Here is a 13833-nt window from a genome sequence, read left to right as displayed (position 1 = left end):
GTGTCCAGTGCTTTTAGATTGGAAAGTGCAACATAAGTGTATAAAGATGACAAATAATAATACCCACATGCCCATAGTTCTCAAGAAAAGCTTTCATTTATTCTATGTGCCCTCTTAAAAACTTACTGCCAGTGTAAAAAAAAATTGTATTTTACCTCCAAAAACAAGCTATGAATTCACTACAACTTTAACAACAAGATAAAAAATAATAATCTCTTCCAAATCTCCTAGGATTTGGAACAAAAGCATCTGCTGTAAAGCGAATGGAATGAAACTCCAAAGAGGTAACATAACTGAACTTTACCTCAAGAAAAAAGATGTGTTTCTTGATCAGAGCTTCATTCTTTTGCAAAGAATACTGATCTTAAAAATCACTTGCTTTTATAAAATACAATCCTTTGTTGCTTCTATTTTATAGATTTTATATAGAACTTAAAATATCAAGTCCTGTTGGTTAAGAGACTACCAGTATTCTTTCATGCTATGTCTCTCCCTACATAGTAGTTTGAACCAACTTCATCAAAAGGGCCCTGACTATTCATAAGTGATTTAATCAAAGTAATGTCCTAATTAATCGAGTACAACAAAAAGATCCAAGGACTTGAAGTTTCTTTTTTCACCAAATGTCAAAGCTATGACATCTAATTATTTTTAGAGTTAGCTAAAAGGAGATTCTGAAATTGTTGCCTATGTCCCAAGCCTTCTAAATATATTAGCAGCATATTGATGGGGCCCCTATTCTGAAATGTCAAAAACAAAACAAAACAAAAAACCTTTGTCATTTATTTCAAATGAATTCAGCAAATCCTCGGGGGTGGCCTAATTACTGTACATATTTAGCACTATGCTAGCAGTTGATGAGGGCTCCAATTATATACATACACATACAAATACGTTGGAATAAACAGAAATACGGAATAAAAAGAATCATTTCTGCACACTCCTCAGGAAAGTGAAACGGGTATTTTACCTTTGCATTCTATTTCAGAATGTGATAGCAAAGAATGCAACAAAGACCGGAGAGTGTAGCAACATAGAAATTTCAGTACATAAAAGTATAGGCGAGTTAAATTTTCAGTTAAAAATCCTACGTCCCCTGCTGGTTAACTACAGCACACTGCATAAAGTTTATTGTGTGATGACAACTGTTTCTAAAAAGCACAATTTCTTACCCTCTGTCTTCCTTTCAAAGTGTCTTCTAATCCTCAAACCATGATAATTCTATTTAGCGGCTTTTATTTTAAAATAAAGGAGGTGATTTTAAAACAACAGAGTGGTATGTGTTCTTTGGAAACCAGATGATTTAAGTCTAGGCCCCGGGTGTCCTCCGTCACGCTTGAGACTCCGGGAAGTGAAGAGGAAAGCCCACCTTCTGACAGTGTTTACCGCACTGGAAGAAGCTAAGAGCAGGAGCACTGACCCAGAACCAGGTGGAAGAAGAAAGCCAAGGCACTAAGGAGCCCCAGCGGGGTCGTCGCACCATATACCGCCCGGCTAGAAACATATGGGAGGCCAGGGATAGCTCCCAGCACCTTCGAAAGCGCAGCGACGGCGGCGCGGGGCCCGGCGGCGAAGGCAAGGCTGCGGTGGCGAGGGGCGCGGCGGGACCAGCACCGCCGGGGCGACGCGGGGAGCCGGCCGGCTGGAGAGCCCGGCGTCAATTCCAGCCCGCGGCGGAGGCGCACGTGGGGCTCGAGGCCGAAGGGCCTCCAGGGGCCGCCGGAGGAAAGGGCGGCAGGTGCGGGAGAGGAGAGCGGCTTCCCCAAGAGGACGGGCCCCGGAGGCCGCAGGCCGGGGCGAAGGAGGAAAGCCCCCCGGAGCAGAGGCAAGAGGGCCCTGGAGACTGAGACACCGGCACCGCCGACAGGGTGGGGGAGGGCAGGGGCACTCAGGGAGGCTGGTGGCGGCGGCGTGGGGGACAGAGATGGGATGGGGAGCCCCGAGGGACGCTCCCCAGCGCGGTACCCCAGCTCACCGTGCCTCCGTCCTTAATGATGATCTTCTTGGCCAGCATGATACTGCGGTTCGCGGCCCGTTTCTTCTTCTTCCCCTGGGTCATTTTACCATCCTCGACTCCTGGCGCTGCTGCAGCCACTCCCGGGGCGGCCGGCCCCAGCGGCGAGTGCCGTCCCGCCGCTACTGCCGGGCCGAGCCGCTCGGGGCGCCCGCCGCCATCTTGAGGGCCCGGCCTGCCTCCGGCGGCGCGTCACATCGTGCGATCAGCGGAGGAGCCCGCCCCGCCCCACCCACGTGACACCGCCCCGCCCTCTCGGTCGCGGTGCGTTCGCCGCGCGGGGAGGGAAGCCCAGAGGGAAGCCGCTAGGCTCTCTGCTGGCGCCAGCCGGTGTTCTCCGTTCATCAGCTCGCTTAGTTCTCACAACAGCCCTGGGCGATAGAGACCCTTATAGTCCGTCTTCACAGATAAAGAAATGTAAGTTTCTGAAAGTTACCTGCTCAAGGAAATACGGCTGATAAATGGTTGCCCTGGACTTCTCACCAGGCGTCTTCAACTATTAGAGCTATCTCCCAACTGTATTCTAAACAGGACGGGAACCGAAGGGAACAGTTGAAATCGTTTTCCAGAAATAGTGGGTAACTGAAGGGATAAAGATAAACTGGTTTTTCAGAAACAGTATTTTGTCTTCGTGCTCAGCCACTGCCACCCCAAAGTGGAGCCTGCCTGTTCCAGGACCTTTTCTTTATTCCCTGCCAATAAAAAACTTATATAAGCTATGTCACACTATGTAACCTACTACTTGTTTTACTATTGCTTTTAAAAATCAATGGGGGGGGGATTATAGAAACGACAGATGACACAAGTGGAATATGGACTACAGATTGGAGTATCACCCATGTTAAAAGTCAGATTTTCCTAACTGTATTGTTAGCTAAGAGAATATCCCTTTTCTTACATAATACACTGAAGTCTTGAGTGAAGCGATGTGATGCATGTTACCTACGCTCAAATAGTTAGGAAATAACATGTTTATATATGTGAGGAGAGGGTAAGAGTGACAAAATGGCAAGTTATTTAAAAATAGTGTATTTGGGTATGGTGGTTTTAAGATATGTTCCCAAGTTCGCTGATACTCTTCTCTGGAAGAGATGGGGTCTGATTCTCCTCCCCTTGAGTGTAGGGCTGGGCTGAGTGACTCTTTTCTAATAGGATATAGGAGAAGTGACACCATTGACTTCAGAGGGTAGGTCATAAAAGCATGGCATCTTCTAGCTAGGTCTTGTTCATTCACTGTGGGCCCAAGTCTGGGGGAAGCCAGCTGCCATGTCATGACACTGCCAACAGCCTGTGGTCAGATCTAGGTGTCCAGGAACTAAGGCCCCCTACCAGCAGATATGTGAGTAGTCTTGGAAGCAGATCCTCCAGTCCTGGTTAAGCCTTTAGCTGACTGCAACCCATGCCAACATCCTGACTGCAACTTTAGGAACCCCGAGCTAGGAACACCTAGATTACCCACTCCGGGTTCCCTGACCCTCGGAAACTGTAAGATAAAAAGTACTTGTTTTAGGGGCGCCTGGGCGGCTCAGTCGGTTGAGCATCCGACTTCAGCTCAGGTCATGATCTCGTGGTCTGTGAGTTCAAGCCCTGTGTCGGGCTCTGTGCTGACAGCTCAGAGCCTGGAGCCTGCTCCGAATTCTGTGTCTCCCTCTGTCTCTCTGCCCCTCCCCTGCTCACGCTCTGTCTCTGTCTCTCTCAAAAATAAACATTAAAAAAAAAAAATTTTTTTTTAAAGTACTTGTTTTAAGCCACTTAGTTTTGGGGTAATTTGTAACATAGCTGTAGATAGCTAATATACAGGGTAAAGGGAATGTGTTTTTGTAATACTGTTGTAACTTTTATGTACGTTTGAAATTATTTCAAAATAAAATGTTAAAAGATAAATTTGAATTTTCTGTCCTATTTCTATGTAAAACATTTGACTAGAAATAGAAAACAAACCACTTTCCGTGGAAGGGAGAAGAAAGGCAGTTAGCCTGATGGATACTTCAAGTTACATTTTCCCATCAGTAAGTAAACCCATCATTTGTTTATTATTATTTTTTAAGTAGGCTCCACACCCAAGGTGGGGCTTGAACTCAAGATCAAGAGCATCATGCTGTACTGACTGAGCCAGCCACACACCCCAGATCACCTGTTTAAAAATATTCTCGGTGGTGGGATGGCAGGGAGGGGGTGGGGGGACGGGAGGTGCCTGGGTGGCTCAGTCAGTTAAGCAAACGACTTTGGTTCAGGTCATGGTCTCCTAGTTCATGGGTTCAAGCCCCGCATTGGGCTTTGCACTGACAACACGGAGCCTGCTTCAGATTCTGTCTCCCTCTCTCTCAAAAATAAGAACATTAAAAATATTCTCTGAGGTGCCTGGGTGCCTCACTGGGATGAGCATCAGAATCTTGGTTTTGGCTCAGATCATCTCACGGTTTGTGAGTTCGAGCCCCTCAATCTCAAGCTTGAGATTCTCTCTCTCTCTCCCTCTGCCCCTCCCCTGCTAGTGCACTCTCTCAAAATAAATGGATAAACTTTTAAAAAATCCATAAAAAATAAAAATATTCTCTTGCAGAAACATTTCATTGAGCCTCAACTTGAAACTGTTTAGAGAAAGTCATGCGAGATTTCATAAATAAATTCCCAAGAGCTTGTTTTGGATAGATATAGAGGGCTGGTAAGATCGTTTATTGTCTGGTTACTCTGATTCTTCATAGCCCCTCAGCTATACCAATTTTGCCACCCTCAAGAACTGATTATTGTTTAGTCATTCAGAAAATATTTTTGAGTACTCTAAGTGTTTCACTGGTTTAGACACTGAGGATATGTAAATAAATGAGATCATATTTATCTACATGTAGCTTAATTATACTGGGTGACAAAAGTTATGAAACAAACAAAAGGCAGATAATTGCAGACTGTGGCAAGTGCTGTTGGAAATAATGTAATAAGAGAAATTTAATACATATTGAATGTCCAGAATGTCAGGCTTTGCACTGGAAGAGCTGCAATAGTAAACAAGAGTAATCAGTCTTGTACTAACAGACTTATTGTGTATACATGTGTGGCTTTGTATGTTATTTGGGGTTGTGAAGATTCACAAACTTTACATTAAGTGGTTAGTGTGGGTCAGTTAGGGTTCTTTGGTTACAATCAACAGAAATTAGCATTGGCCAGCATAAGCAAAAGGTAATGATTTTTAAGGATATTGGGAGTCCCCCAAAATAATGAGGAGAAAATCAGGTTTGAAAACAGGTAAGAACCAAGGTTTGGGAAGTTCATGAGAATACTTCAAGAGGTACTTTGGAAGGTACAGGGATCCCTTGGAGAGAAGAACAAGTGGCTGAAGCTAAATATTCCTAAAAAACCTTAAGATTGTATCACAGAATCCAAACCTCAAAATGCACCATTTATTAAAGAAGCTGCACTATATCAACAGAAGATCATTTTCTTTAACTATAAAACTGAGTCACTGATACCCCTTCACCCATCTCTTCCATAGAACCACCTTTTCTTGCTGATCCAGGAAAATCCAGAACATTTTATCACGAACAAAAAAGCCACCAAAAGCCCATACAAGGCTACTATAAAAAGAAAACAGAAAATGAAGACTTTTCAATTAAAAGGTACTACACTCTAGAAAATATGAAGCAGAGGAAAACTGCATACAACATTCTCAATATTAATTAAATATCATTAAATATACAACTGCAGATGTGAAAGGATGCAACATATACAAGGTTTAAAACCCAGCAGGAATATGTGAACTGAGAGTTGATCACACTCAGCCAATATACTGAAAAAATAAAATCATCTAAAAAAAATGAATACTAAATTACAGGGTTTCTAAGAGAGAACAGATATAATAAAGGTAAGAAACATGGGGGAGAAGAATAAATCAGCTACAACAACAACAACAACAACAACAAAAAGCATCAAAGAGAAAATGACAGCAAAAGTTATCTGAGCCTCCAGGCAAAAGCCAACAACAAAGCTAATATTTCCAGGGGCGCCAGGCTGACTCGGTGGAGCATGGGACTCTTGATCCTGGGGTTGTGGGTTCAAGCCCATGTTGGGTGTAGAGACCACTTAAAATCTTAAAAAGAAAAACTAACATTGCCAAAGGAGACAGATAAGAAGTGGTGCCAGCCTGACACTAAAACCAAGCAATACAATAGCGGAGCAACATTCTCCAAAAAACCCAAGAAAGTTTGAGCCAAGAATTTTATATCCAGTCAAGGTGAACTTAAAGTATCCAGCTTCCAGGAGAAATTTTAAACATGCCAGAACTTGAGGAACAGTGTGCCTAGATGCTCTCCCTTGTGTACTTTACTGGAAGAGCTTTATCCAGCCATGAGTTGACTGGGGAGGATTCAGCCAAAGTACTAGTGGAAGCACGCCTGGGTGGCTCAACGGGTGAAGCTCTGACTTCGGCTCAGGTCATGGTCTCGTGGTTTGTGAGTTCAAACCCCACATCGGGCTCTCTGTGGTCAGCCCACTTCTGATCCTCTGTCCTCCTCTCTCTCTCTCTGCCCCTCCCTAGCTCGTTCTTTCTCTCTCTCAAAAATAAATAAATGTTAAAAGAAATAATAAGTACTAGTGGAGAGTATTAAGTAGATTTAAAATATATTTAATATTATAACAAAAGCAGGCATTAGAGTGAGAAAATAGTGTGGAAATGTTATACATGTTCTAATCAAATAGAAATAAGGGAACTAAAAATATGAAGATTAGAGGAAGGAGTGGAATAAGTTCAGTGGTGTCACGAGGCAATTAGATGGGAATCAAAGAACATTTTTAAAAAATGTGTATTTATTTATTTATTTTGAGAGAGAGAGAGAGAGAGAGAGAGAGAGCGAGCGAGCAGGGTAGGGGCAGAGAGAGAGGGACAGAGAGAATCCCAAGCAGGCTCTGCACTGTCAGCACAGAGCCCAATGTGGGGCTTGAACCCATGAACCGTGAGCTCATGACCTGAGCTGAAATCAACAGTCAGATGTTTGACAGACTGAGCCACCCAGGTGCCCCAGAATCAAAGAACATTTAGAGATGACAAACTAGAGGCACCTGGCTGGCTAAATCAGAGGAGCATGGGACTCTTGATCTCAGGGTCGTGAGTTTGAGCCCCACCTTGGGTGTAGAGATTACTTGAATAAATAAAACTTAAAAAAAATGACAAACAGAAACCCAGATAAGCAAAAGGGGGGCTCTAAGAGCATTACATAAAATGTCAACAGTATAAATGTAATTGCTAGAACATACATAGCTTTCTAAACAAAAAAGAAATCTTAAAAGCAGAGAACACGTTCCACATAGCAAAAGAAACACAGTAAATATAGCAATATACATAACTTTATTTTTCAAAAGGAAACACAGGAAATATAAACTAGCAACTAGTGAAAATACCACCTTGGGGGGTGGTTAGGAATGGGGTGAAAGAATGGCATGACAACTAGTCTTCTCTGAGTAAACTTTAACGTAGCTTTAACTCGGAACCATGTAAATCCTTTACATATTCAAAAACAGAATAACAATCTTTATGTAAATTCTGAAATTGAATACAAAAGAAACCTAGTTCTTTAGATTTTTTTTTAATGTTTATTTTTGAGAGAGAGCGAGCAAGCGGGGCAGGGGCAGAGAGAGAGGGAGACACAGAATCTGAAGCAGGCTCCAGGCTCCCAGCTGTCAGCACAGAGACTGACGTGGGCTGGAACTCAGGAACCATGAAATCATGACCTGAGCCGAAGTTGGACGCTTAACCGACTGAGCTACCCAGGCACCCCCAAACGTAGGTATATGAACATAGTCATGTAGAGAAAAGAGTGATTTCCACTAATTTTTGAACACTACTCTGAGTATACATCCTTAGTGGTCTATTAGTCTAAGACAAAAAGAAAACACAAAATTTTGTTTAGTATGTTTACCACTAGTAATATTTTTAGTGCTGAAAAATATACCTCATAATAAAACATATGAACACATACACAGTTACTCAGAACCAGTATTTTCACTGTAAAAGAGAGGCAAGTATAAAATTTAAAAAAACACAACAACCTTCTAATGCTAAATTTTGAGTATAAATTTGAATTTATGAACTTTTTAAAAAATTTACTTCCTAGCTCTGTCCACTGAAATGGTCTAAAAGGAAACAGAATCCAGATTCCATTCCCCCTAAAAGGAATAGGCTCTTTGAAGAAATAGCTGATATTCCAGGTTTCAGACAGCACAAGTACAAGGTTGGCCTGGGACATCTTGTGACTGAAGGAAGGAAGAACTCAGAGACTAACGTGGTCACGTCTAAAAGATACAGGAGCTGGCCTGCAGTGACTTCCACTTCCACTGGCTGTTGGCTCAGAATATCAAAAAGAACTGTGACTGTATTGAACATTGAATACATTGAATAATTTGAAGACATAGAGATATTTGAAAAAAGAGGGGGCATTGGGAAAAGGGAAATAGTCCTTTTTAAACAGAAGAATATAAACTAATAAAAGTAGAAACAAATTAGAAAATTAAAAAAGTTTAAATCACCATTTTGCACATCAGTGTAGTGTAATAAATGATTCAGTTAAGAATCATCAGTTGATGAGGGGCACCTGGGAGGCTCAGTAGATTGCGTGTCCAACTTCAGCTCAAGTCATGATCTCACAATTTGTGAGTTTGGGCCCTGAGTCAGGCTCTTTGCTGTCAATGCAGCTTTGGATTCTCTGTCCCCCTCTCTCTTTGCCCCTCCCCACCTCAAAAATAAACATTAAAAAAAAAGATATATTAAAAAAAGAATCATCAGTTGATGCTAAAGTTATTGAATAAAAGACTGTTAGGAAAAGATTATTCCCATGGTGTCAAAACATTGCCTTAGAGATTACTAATTACTAAGCAGGAAAAATGACTTACTGTGGAAAGATATGGTAGTCAACACCTTGATCAAGTGACTGATTATCACTTTCATTAGTGAGATAATCTAGAATTATGTCTTCAATGTGATAAAACGTAAAATCTACAAGATCACCTATGAAATATTCTCCAAAAACATTTAGCCTAAAGCTAATCAAACACACAGACTCCACTTCCAGTTCAGAGGAAATGCAAAGAATAAAAGGAACAAGTCAAAGAATACAGACAGATCAAGGACAGAAACCAAGTGATTTACATTCTTCAAAAAGTCACATAATGGGGGGTAAGAAACCAAGGGGGTGCAGGGAAGAATCTTTGAGACTAATAAGACAATTGAATACAAAATATGAACCTCAATTGCTTCCTGGTTTAAAAACAAAAACCTGGGGCGCCTGGGTGGCGCAGTCGGTTAAGCGTCCGACTTCAGCCAGGTCACGATCTCGCGGTCCGGGAGTTCGAGCCCCGCGTCAGGCTCTGGGCTGATGGCTCGGAGCCTGGAGCCTGTTTCTGATTCTGTGTCTCCCTCTCTCTCTGCCCCTCCCCCGTTCATGCTCTGTCTCTCTGTCCCAAAAATAAAATAAAACGTTGAAAAAAAAAATTAAAAAAAAAAACAACAAAAACCTGTGAAGTCATTTCTGAGACAATTGGAAACATCTGAATATGAACTCAGATGATATAATCAAATTAATTTAAAAATTTCTAAGTGTGATAAATTGTATTGAGTTAAATAGGAAAATGCCCTTATTTTTAGGATATGCTGAAGTATTTAGGAGTAAAGTGTCCTGATAAAGCTAGTATGGCAAAGTGTTAGTAATGTTGAATTTAGGTGAGAGTAATTCTTTCAGTTTTTATGTGTTTGAATTTTTTCAAATTGAAAAGCTGAAGAAATTTAAATTGAAAAAAGAGTCTCTGGGGCACCTGGGTGGCTCAGTCAGTTAAGTGTCCGACTTTGGCTCAGGTCATGATTTCACGGTTCATGAGTTCGAGCCCCGTATCAGGCTCTGTGCTGACAGCTCGGAGTCTGGAGCCTGCTTCAGATTCTGTGTCTCCCTCTCTCTCTCTCTGCCCCTCCCCTGCTCACACTCTGTCTCTCTCAAAAATAAACATTAATAAAAACAAATTTAGAAAAAACAGTCTTTAACAATGATTACTTTGTGAGTGCATGGAGATAACCCATGAATTTTTCAAATCTAAGGTGGTAAAATCTGTCATAGCATGATTGAAACCATTAAAATGGCAATGTTATAAAACCAAAACATTCAAAACAAAAATAAACGTGGCCTATAAAGTAAATGGAGACTTCATAAATTATATGAAGTAATGGAAGTTTGGAGCATTATGCATGTAATATCCAGAGTGAACTTCAGGTTTTAAAATTCTAAAATTCACAACAATATTTTCAAAGTCATAAATTGAAACATGGCCTCACCGCTGTCACAATTTTCTGTAACCCAACAAGTATAACTCTACTTTTGCTATAATATTTAGAAAACCTATTGAAGGAGCTTGCATATATTAGAAAAGGCACTTAGAATCATAATTTTTAATTGCTGTATTTACTACCCACACAGAATAATAGGTCATAATAAAACTTCAGTCTAAAGGATTAAACATAAGCCTTCAATTATTAGAAACCATGTTTTTATACATGCAGTGACTTTTAAAAGAAAAAGCAAACACATAAAAACAAGCACATTCACAGATTTTGTTAAAAATACACAAGTCTCGGTGGTGCCTGTGTGGCTCAGTTGGTTAAGTGTCCGACTTTGGATCAGGTCATGATCTCACTGCTTGTGAGTCTGAGCCCCATGTCCGCCTCTGTGCTGACAGCTGAGCGCCTAAAGCCTGGTTTGGATTCTGTCTCCCTCTCTCTCTGCTCCTCCCCACTCATGCTCTGTCTCTGTGTCTCAAAAATAAAAATAAATAAAAACTTACACACACACACACACACACACACACACACACACACACACAAAGTCTGGGAGCACCCGGGTGGCTGAGCCGGTTGGGCACTCAAGTCTTGATTTCAGCTCAGGTCATGATCTCAGGACTGGTGACATCAAGCCCCACCACGGGCTCTGCACTGACAGTACACAGCCTGCTTGGGATTCTCTCTCTTGCTTTCTCTCTTCCCCTCCCCTGCTCACACACAGACGCTCTCTCTCTTTCTCTCAAAAGAAATAAACATAAAAATATTTTTAAAAAATACACAAGTCTGATTTAGCAAATTGAATTAAACCCCTTAAATACTTTACATTTAAAGCACATTTTAACATGAGTGTATTTTCAGATGATTACTCCCAAAACATTATAACAATATCCATTATTCTCTTAAATCTTCAGTGAGGTCTACTTAAAAAGGATGAAAGTGAGTATCTCTAGTAAACTATTTCCAAAGGAAAAGTATGTTACTTGTTTTAAAGAAGTTATTTCTACATATTAGAAGTCCTAAATGAATACATGTAAATACATTCATAAATGAAAAGTTGGCTAGATCCAATGGAGGGCTGATGCTTAACCCTAGCAAAGGATGACTGCAAATGTGGACCTATCAATTAACAGTGAATCTGTACTGTCATCTAAAGTAACAAATGGTAATAGTTTTATTCTATTAACTTTTCCTTATAATAGCAATGGTTAACGGTAATTTAAAATTAGCTAAAAATGGACTTGGTGCTGAGCTGCCTGAGCTGCCAGGAAGGGCCTGAGTGGGTGCTTGAAAGACCCAAGATTATCTAAATTTTTTTTTTTAACGTTTATTTGTTTTTGAGACAGAGAGAGACAAAGCATGAACGGGGGAGGGTCAGAGAGAGAGGGAGACAGAATCCGAAGCAGGCTCCAGGCCCTGAGCTGTTAGCACAGAACCCAACACGGGGCTCGAACTCACAGACTGTGAGTTCATGACCTGAGCCGAAGTCGGACGCTTAACTGATGGAGCCACCCCGGCGCCCCAAGACCCAAGATTATCTAAAGCCACAGGGAAAATGGTGGAAAATTCATCCTCGCCATTGCCTGAAAGAGCAATTTATGGCTTTGTTCTTTCCTTAAACTCCCTATTTGGTTTCATCATACATCTCATGTGGGCTTCTATTTCTGAATCTTAAACTCCTTAGGCTTATTGGTCTCCCTATCTGTCTATCTCTCATTACAATAGTAATTGGTTATGTACTCTTATTTGGAATAAATGGTACCTCTTCACTCAACTCCATTTATACATAGATAACGTATACTAAAATTCCAGAGGAGAAGAAATACCAAGAAGAGGCCATCCTAGCATTAAGAGATATTCCTATTAGTGAAATAAACCAAATGTTCTTTCTTGCAAAGAACTTTAAGCCAAAAATTGAATTGTTGACTAACACCAAGCATTTATTATGTTTTTGACATAATAATTTGTACCATAATTATTTTGACTATCTCTTATTAATACGCAACAATGAAATGTAAAAAAAAGTTGAACTTCTCAGATTAAATTCCATTAATATTATAAATGTCCTCAAATATTAGTTACTAATGGGCAGAATAAATTACTACACTACCATATAGCAGACTTAAAAAAAATAATAATTATCAGTAAAAGAAGTCCCTCCAAAGAGGCATTCATGTTGTAATTTTCAATTGGCAAAAAATAAAATAAAATAAAATTAGCTCACAATGTACATTAATATACAGTATAAAATATCTATAAATTAATTTAAATGTATTGTTCTTTAAAATAGTTCAGCATTTAATAAGGCTGTCATTAAACATCAGAACTGAAAACTAAATGAATACTATATGTGCTACTTAGCAATGTATCAGACTACAAATGTTTTTCTACCCCCAAGTCACATGTTTAGAATCATTTGACATTTCTCAAATTAAAATGATAAAGTATAAATTAAAAGTCTCTATAAACAAATTGACATTGTTTGTGTCATCCTCATCAGTTCAGAAGAATGTGTATAGACATAAGTGGTCACTGTGTAGTAAGGAATTTGGCCTAACCCAAACAAAGTTCTGGCCTACATCTTTAGGACTTCACACCTGATAATTTCTGCTAACAAGATGACTCAGAATGAGCCCCTATAACTTGATGTCAGTTTTCCAGGGAGGGACAGAGCTAGTAAGTTCAACCATGTGGGCAAAGAATCAATCATTCCAAGTAAGAAAGCTTTGATAAAAATTTGGACACCAGGGGCGCCTGGATGGCTCAATCAGTTAAGCATCCGACTTCGGCTCAGGTGATGACCTCATGGTTCTTGAGTTCGAGCCCCGCATCAGACTCTGTGCTGACAGCTCAGAGCTAGAGCCTGCCTCAGATTCTGTCTCCCTCTCTCTCTGCCCCTTCCCCCACTCACACTCTGTCTCTCTCTCTCTCACAAAAATAAACAAACAACAGAAAAATTAAAAACAATTTGGACATCAAAGCAGAGTAAGCTTTCCTGACTGGCAATACTGTGTGTACATTGTGGCCAGGAGTAGATAACACGGTCCATGATTCCACAGGGAGTAGACACCTGGAAAGGAGTCTGGGCCCCTCCTAGACTCCACCCTATATGTGTCTTCCTTTGGCTGGTTCAAATTTGTATACTTTCTTGGTAATAAACATGATTATGAATAGAATAGGTTTCAGGGAGTTCTGTCTTTCTAGTGGATTATTGAACCTGAAGGTAAATTTGGGAAATCCCTGAATTTGCAGTCACCGAGATTCTCTCTACTATATTACAATTTCAAATCCTTGGGATGTGAAGGCAATTTATTTATTCTTTGCTATTTTCTTTTCTGGAATATATATGTAATCAATCCTGCTTTGAAGGAATTCAAAACTTTTAACCACAAGAAAGACCATTTTTACGAATGCTGGTCACTGTCTGACTACTGAATGGCAGTAGTTATCCATAAGATTTGGATTAGGGGGTGTATTTGCATGGCACTGGGATTCAAGGATTGTGATATACTTC

General features: G+C 40.6%; 1 protein-coding gene and 1 pseudogene across 1 annotated transcript in view; one reads left to right on the top strand and one right to left on the bottom strand.

The window, feature by feature from the left end:
• The window catches only part of MFSD14A (major facilitator superfamily domain containing 14A), a 44840-nt gene extending 42670 nt beyond the window's left edge, over positions 1-2170 (bottom strand). Inside the window, exon 1 of the mRNA XM_030325162.1 lies at positions 1976-2170. Within this exon, the coding sequence (XP_030181022.1) occupies positions 1976-2059 (84 nt within the window). The 5' untranslated portion in view covers positions 2060-2170. The remainder of the gene's footprint in view (positions 1-1975) is intronic.
• Positions 2171-11874: 9704 nt separating this feature from the next.
• LOC115519763 lies at positions 11875-12274 on the top strand (annotated as a pseudogene).
• The last annotated feature ends 1559 nt before the right edge of the window (positions 12275-13833 follow it).

This window comes from Lynx canadensis, chromosome C1 (genome assembly GCF_007474595.2).
Source record: "Lynx canadensis isolate LIC74 chromosome C1, mLynCan4.pri.v2, whole genome shotgun sequence".
In the NCBI taxonomy this organism is placed as follows: domain Eukaryota; kingdom Metazoa; phylum Chordata; class Mammalia; order Carnivora; family Felidae; genus Lynx; species Lynx canadensis.
The sequence above is the reverse complement of the archived record's forward strand: the minus strand, read 5'-3'. Positions and strand labels throughout refer to the sequence as shown.